Here is a 7,433-nt window from a genome sequence, read left to right on the forward strand (position 1 = left end):
CTCTCTCTCTCTCTGTCTGTCTCTCTCTCTCTGTGTCTGTCTCTCTCTCCCCCCCCTCTCTCTCTTTCTTTTTTCCTGATTCAGGGTTTCTCTGTATAGCCCTTGCTCTCCTGGAGCTCACTCTGTAGACCAGGCTGTCCTTGAACTCAGAAATTTGCCTGCCTCTGCCTCTGCCTCCCAAGTGCTGGGATTAAAGGCATGCGCCGCCATGACCGCCTCTGCAGTCACACTTTCTTAATTCTTATTCTTTTAGTATATCTGGCTAATGTCTTTTATTATGTGATCCAAATAATCCTTTAAAACTCCTGTTGGAATGCTTCTGTTAACTGTTTCAGTGGCCCTATATATGTTTCTTCTGTAATTATCATGGACACTTTAATATTTCCTTTCTTTTACAACATGCAAACTCTCAGTAAAGTTACAACTGTAGACAAAATTATTATTTTCCCTGAGGTCTCTAGCTATACTTTGAACTGATGAAAACCATGTGACACTCAAAAGCCAATTTGATTCCATGTTGAATAGACTCAAGAGTCATAGTTTCAGACTCATGACAGTCATAAAACACCTCCTGAGTACATTCATTTCTGTCTTGTTTTAGAAACTTGAAGTTACTAGACTACCTACTTTTAAGGATCATATTTCTCAGCTTTCCACTGGCTAAGCTTTTTGAGTATTAATGATGAAAAATAATTCTCCATTAAGAAAATTGAAGATTATAAGTTACTTAACATCTAAGAAGCATACATAGGAATCTGCAAAAGAGAAACTATCAAGAAGTTGGGTGTGTCCAATACTACAAATTCAGATTAGAGGTCCAATTAAAAAACACATAAGGTTTAATTATAGCAAATAGCATGAGTCAGTCATGTTAATAACTTAACAGAATTATTCTGTTATACAATTTTAGTTAAGTTTCATGTTGAAGTTGACCAAAGAAATATATAAAAAATCAGGAAGTTGTCTTTCACTCTTGTATGCAAACAAGATTTCAACAGATGGTAAAGAAAGTGAGAAGGATTTGGAACTTGAGTGGTCCTCATCAGTTCAGAGATCTGGGTGTTCTTGCAGAGAACCAGCATTCTGTTTCCAGTAGCTAAATGGCAGCTCAAACCCATCTGCATCTCCATTTCCAGGGAATCTGACAACCAGCCATCAGCATGCACATGCTGTGCATATATACATATATGCAGAACACTCAAAATACTAAAAGTTTTATGACATATAACACCCCATCTTCCCTTATTTACAATGTAGTCATTATACATACAAAGCAGACATTAATTCAAGAGTTGTGACTTTGGAAATAGGCAGCATTTGAGGGAATAATATGTGATGGTTTATAAAGACAAGACATAAGAGGGGTTGGAAAGTGTAAGGAGAAAGAGTAATAATGCAAAATTGAAAAATAAGACTTAGTCAAAATTTAAAATACAGAATGAATTAATTTGATTGTGTTTAATCACTAGTGAAAGTGAAATCTAATAGAGAAGGGGACCTTGCAGACAGCCAAAGGGGATGATCAATGGAAGGAAGGATGAGGTAGGTACACACAATGATCACTGGAGGACAGATCCTTCATTTTTACTGGAGGGAAAAACGGAAGAATACTGATAAACAAGCATAAGCTAGTCTAAACTTCAGTGTTCAAAAAGTAAAGCAATTTCCCTGCATGCTGATATTTTTCATCCAACATAGGACAATGTAGAAGTTTAAGTAAAAAGAACAAAACAAAACAACAAAACAACAAAAACCACAACCATCCCAAAACAACACAACAAAAACCAAAACAAAACAAACAAAACAAAACCAAAACCTAATGTTTTTTCAAAGGTTACAATATTTTGTGGAGTATGATGACTTTCACATGAATAGATCCATTTGTGAAGAAATTAGTACTTCCAATTGGCACCAGCAGATTCATCCATCATAAGACTCAGCAGCCTCTTGACATAGGAAAGTGGCAGGTGCCTGAGTCACTCCCAAGATTTCCAAGCAGGAGTTATATGGACAATGAGATAGAATAGGTGAGCCCACCCACTAGAGGAGGTTTGGAAGATTTTTACATGTGATGTTGGCAGACAGAAAACCATCTGAAAATGAAGGGAAATAGCAACTAGAAGAATCAAGGAAAACTGGTTTTCATAATCCACTGGTCTAATGATATAAAAGAAGTTTGCCTTCATTCTGAGTAAGTACGAACTGATGGTGGGTATCATTAAAAACCTAAGCTCAGTATACCTGCTAAGAAAGATGTGTGCATGGTAACTTTTTATAAAGTTTTAGAAAGTAAGTATGATAATATAGAAATTGTGGAGAAAATATGTGTTGAATTGTTCAAGATATTGTGAAGTATGATGTCTACATGTTTGTTGAGTCACACATATTCTACATGAGTGTTGATCAGGAACTTGTCACCATTGTAGATAAGAGATGCAAGTAAAGAACAGATAACAAATAAAAAATAGAAAGCTATGAACTATAGCAAAGATGTTCAGGGAACACATGAAGAAAAATGAAACTAGTAACTAATCATGAAAGTACCAAAAGGGAAGAGCAGAAAAGAAAATTAGGAGACAGCAATAATGGAAGATGTGTAGATAAACAAATGGAGAAACTCTCCTCCCTTCCCCACCCCCCTCTCTCTCTCTCTGTGTTTGTGTGTATATGTGTGTATGTAAGCCAATGACACCAGAGGCCTGAAGAATAATCTGCTTGAGGTGTAGTTATTTGTGTTTTCTGGTTGGAAATAAACTATGTTTGAAAATAAACTCAGGTCCTCGGCAAGGTTAGTATATTTCTTGACTACTGACTAGAATTTTTAATATTGATCATGAAAAGTTCCTAAAGAACCTCTTATTTCTGTCCAGAATACTATTAAGGGAACAAAGTAAGGAAAAGCTTTTCATTATCTTCTTTTCATTAGTTATCTTCTCATTCAAGCAAATTTCAGTTCTATAAATATGACATTTTTAAAACATGAAAAATATACAACTCTTACATTTGTATGCATTACAAAGCATGTAACATATTAAAATAGTTGTGTTTCATATTAAGTACTTATGAAATTAATATTGTAAAAACTTAAAAAAGATTATAAACTTCAAAAACATTGATATACATATACATGTATGTGGATTCACCATTTTTTGTTAAAACCAGCTTAACATGTCAATAAAAGCCTATACAAGATAAGGAATGATCTGAGACAATAGTGTTAGAAGTATATGCCAAGGTAATTTCAAGTAGATCTTATTTCCTAGGGATAACAAAAATTGTGGAATTGACACTGAACAATATAACAACACCACTATCTTTGTAAGTTCAAGTGGTAGACAAAGATAGCATACAGTTTTTGGAAGGGATTACCTTTCTAGCCACTACTACATTCTATGTAGGCTTTTCTTGTATTTGGACTTCTATGGGTCTGTGCTATGAATAAAACAAACAAGATAATTAAAGCATCTGGCACAAAATAAAATGAGTTTCCAGAGTTCGCTAGAGATTTGTAACATCCTAAAAATTGTATAAAAGAAATAATTTTATAAATTATCCCACAATGCTTCTTCGTAGACTCATCTCCTTCCAAGAGAAAATTCAGAGCACTATAGATATTATTAAGCATGGTTACATAAACATACAGAAGAAAGGATACACAGATAGACATCATAAACTATTTTCAATTTCTTGAACCAAAGAGTTAAATAAATATTGATAATACATGAAAGTATATTAGAAAAAAATCTCACCTTTTACTTTGGCCAGTTTTATGATTTCATAATAAAAAAATGGAAGAAAAAAAGCAATTGCAGAAAGTGCTGTTACAATGCTTCCAGCTGCCACCCATTTTGCCCTATTCCCTCTACCTCCAAAGTGTGCTACAAATATTGATACCAAGAAAGAGGTAAAATAATCACTAAAATCCATTAGGAATGTCTCTAAGTTTGTTGCTTGAAATTGAGTCTCAAATAGTTTTAAACTCATATCAATAAGAGCAAACATCATACCTAGAAAGACAAAAGAAAGACAAATGTCAATATACTACATTTTAAAAGACAAAACAAGCCACCATTATAATAATTAAAAGAAAATCATATTTACACTGTTTATTTCATAGTACTATCAAAGAGTAGAACCTATAAATAAAAACAAATTTATTAACTTTCAGGAAATATTATTACATGAATATGAGAAGCTATTTCACACACCTCTATTAGTAGTCTCTTAGAGATAAATTATATTCAAATCATCTCATCATTATATTAGATGTGTTGTATTCCAATTTTGAAGAATTAATAAATAAAGTAACAAATATTTGCTTTTTTAAAATATGAAATTATAAAGACATTTGAAACACAGCTTGGATTTCAAAGTACAACCTTTTTCCAGATCTAAGATTCTGTGCTCAAAGTTCAACATTTCTGAGAATTTTCAATCTTAAAAAAAAAAACAAAACCCAATGTATACATTCAAATAAATCATTCTGAAGAGCATGAAATAAATAAATGTAGCATTATATTTGTACAATCACCATCCAGTGTGTAAAAAAAGAAAACAATCATACCAGAGGAAAAATGATGTGAAAGAAGGAATAGCTGCCAAAAGATTCCATTTCTTGGAGTGAAAACAGAAAGTAGTTTCAAATTAAAACTTACACTGTGTCTGCAAAGTGGCAGGGTCACATGTCATTGCTGAAGCCACCATAGCTGCTGTTTGCCCAATGACCTCAAACACTCCTTGGATTGCAGGGATGCAGGAATCCACACTGCTCTTCCTAAAGCTCCCAAAGCTCTGAGAACCAACTGATCCCCACTGCTCTAAGGCCCCAGGGCACACACAGGAACTCAGTGCTGCTGAAATATTCATGATTGATGCTGATAGAGTATCTATTCCCTACTTTACCAACAAGAACCTCAATCACTCAGTGTTGCTCATACTGCCAAAGTCACCACTCAAATCAGAAAACCACAGAAGATTCTGCCTTTTGGAACCTACAGCCCTAGCCTCTCACTGGCAATGGCTAAGTATGAGTGCCAGCAGGAAGTGAGTGGGCAAATGTAGTTTCCAACCTATTACAAAAATTATTAGTAAAAGTATATAACTAAAATCATAGAAGGAGGAAGAGGAAGGAGAAGACAACATGTGGATAAAAGCATTCATGTGTTTCTTCCTGTGCTCTGAACCACATGAAGTCTCATCAGCCATCAATTCAAAGATGAGGAAATAACTGCACGCAGAAACCTGGATTATCTAGAGTATTTCAAACTTTCAAGTGGAAGTCATAATGGCGACGCTATTTTCAATTATATCTTAATCTCTGGAGCCTTCAACCCGAATGCACCTTGATCATAAAATAACATGCACTAACTCAACACCAACTTCCCATCTGTTATGAAGCTGTAACTCACAGTATAGAATGCACCCTGCAAAACAGGGAGCCAAAGACTGAAGGCAATGGGTTTGCACTGGGTTAGCAGATTTTCATTCATGTCTGGAAAATGAGTCAGAAGTCATCCACAAGCTCCTTCCCACAGTGTGACAGCCTCAGGTCTACTGGAATACATCCTCTCACCTGAGCAACCCGGCTCTTCCAACTTACCATGAGCCAAGATCACAATAAAGCACGAAATCAGGAAGAACTCAATGGTGTTGAAACGCTGTAAACAAGAGAAAACGAGAGGGCCGAAACCAAAGGGTCCCTCTGAGGTATCACAGTAATTTGGATCTGACTTTGTCTTATCTGGGATATCTGCAAACTTCTTCTTGGCAGCTGGAACTGTTATCAGGAACGTTTGTATTTTCTTGGATTCCTTAGTTTTCTGGTGTTCATCCTTGTCTACCACCTGAGCCTGCTTCACTGCATCTTTTTGTTTTTTCTTGTCTTGGGCCATGGCTTATCGAAAGCAGCTCCGAGGATACTGTTGGTGTGTTTTGAGGCACCCGTGTACTCCCTGAGCCGAGGTGAGTAATGTTGTCACTGCCACTGGAACTCTACAGGGAACGTTATTTCCAGCACAGGGAACCAACGTCCCTACAGACCTGTTGAGTGACGCTGCGGAAGTTCTAAGCCTGAGTTCCATCTTCTTTGTGTCATAGAGAAGGAAAGAAGAAGAAGGGAAGGAGAAAGAAAGGAAAGAGGAGAGAGGAGGTGAATATGATCAAACAATGATGAACAAAATGTCAAATAAATAATAAAATTATTTGTAAAACAAACAGGGAAAAATAAAAGTGTAAGCAAAAAACTAAGGAATCTTATCTTCCGTCTGTTTTTTGTTAAGCTCTGAATCTCATTTTTGATAGGGTTATTTGGTTCTCTCGAGTCCAACTTCTTGAGTTCTTTGTATATTTTGGATTTTAGCATATTATTGCATTCCTCTATATTCTGAGTGCCAGTTGATCTAGCACCATTAGTTGAAAATGCTCTTTTTTTCCCACTGGATGCTTTTGTCTTCTTTGTCAAAGATCAAGTGATCAAAATGTGTGGGTTTTTTTTCCCCCTGGGTCTTCAAACCATCACCCTTCACAAGAGACACAAATAATATAAACTATCTGGGTGTGACTCTAAAGAAACAAAATGAAAGATCCCTTATGAGAAGAACTTCAAGTCTCTGAAGAACAAAATCGAAGAAGATAGAAAGATTTCCCATGCTCATGGATTGGCAGGATTAACATAGTAAAAGTGGTCATCTTACCAAAAGCAATACACAGATTCAATGCACTCCCCATCAAAATTCCAACTCAATTCTTCACAGAGATAGAGCAATTTTCAAAAATTCAGTTGGAATAACAAAAAAAAACAGGATATCAAAAATATTCTCAACAATAAAAGTACTTCTGGGCAATCAGCATCCCTGACCTCAGTCTATATTACAGTGCTATAGTGATAAAAACAGCATCATATTGGTACAGAGACAGACACATAGATCAATGGTTAGATATCATTTTTAAAATATAAACTTATATTTACTTTGAGAATATCCATAGTGATATATTAAAGGAAATAGAATTTATTTATGTTTATATTGAATATAAGTATATTTATGCTACATTTTATATATAGAATAAATAAGATAAATTAAATTACTGGTTAAATTATATTAGTACCTAATACTTGATTAGATAAAAGGTTATACCACTCAGTTGTTTTGTCAGTCAGTAGTTATATGCTTCTCTGACATTTTCTTAGGTGTAATTAACATTTACAATCACTACATACTGAATAAAGCACATTACTTAAGTCATAAGAATAGTCCTCAATCAAGCAATGTAAAGTCCTAACAGAACAGACTCACTACTCCCAGAAGTAGCAACTGTGGCTCAGGACTAGCATCAGCTGCAAGACTATCATTAACTCTTGCATGAATTTATAACCAGCTTCTTGTCATTTTGAAACTTTGTTATTTTGAAACTTGTTAGAATAAATTACAGAAATA

The 7,433-nt window shown here is 35.0% G+C and overlaps 1 protein-coding gene across 1 annotated transcript in view; it reads right to left on the reverse strand.

The window, feature by feature from the left end:
• LOC110287833 (solute carrier organic anion transporter family member 6A1-like) overlaps positions 1 to 6,035 on the reverse strand; it is a gene marked incomplete at its 3' end in the record, with an annotated part of 8,687 nt that extends 2,652 nt beyond the window's left edge. Inside the window, exons 1-2 of the mRNA XM_021154352.2 lie at positions 5,600 to 6,035; positions 3,750 to 4,007 (exon numbers count right to left, since the gene is read on the reverse strand). Of these exons, the coding sequence (XP_021010011.1) occupies positions 3,750 to 4,007; positions 5,600 to 5,891 (550 nt within the window). The remainder of the gene's footprint in view (positions 1 to 3,749; positions 4,008 to 5,599) is intronic.
• Positions 6,036 to 7,433: the final 1,398 nt, after the last annotated feature.

The sequence above is a fragment of the Mus caroli genome, unplaced genomic scaffold, assembly GCF_900094665.2.
Source record: "Mus caroli unplaced genomic scaffold, CAROLI_EIJ_v1.1 scaffold_19647_1, whole genome shotgun sequence".
NCBI lineage: Eukaryota > Metazoa > Chordata > Mammalia > Rodentia > Muridae > Mus > Mus caroli.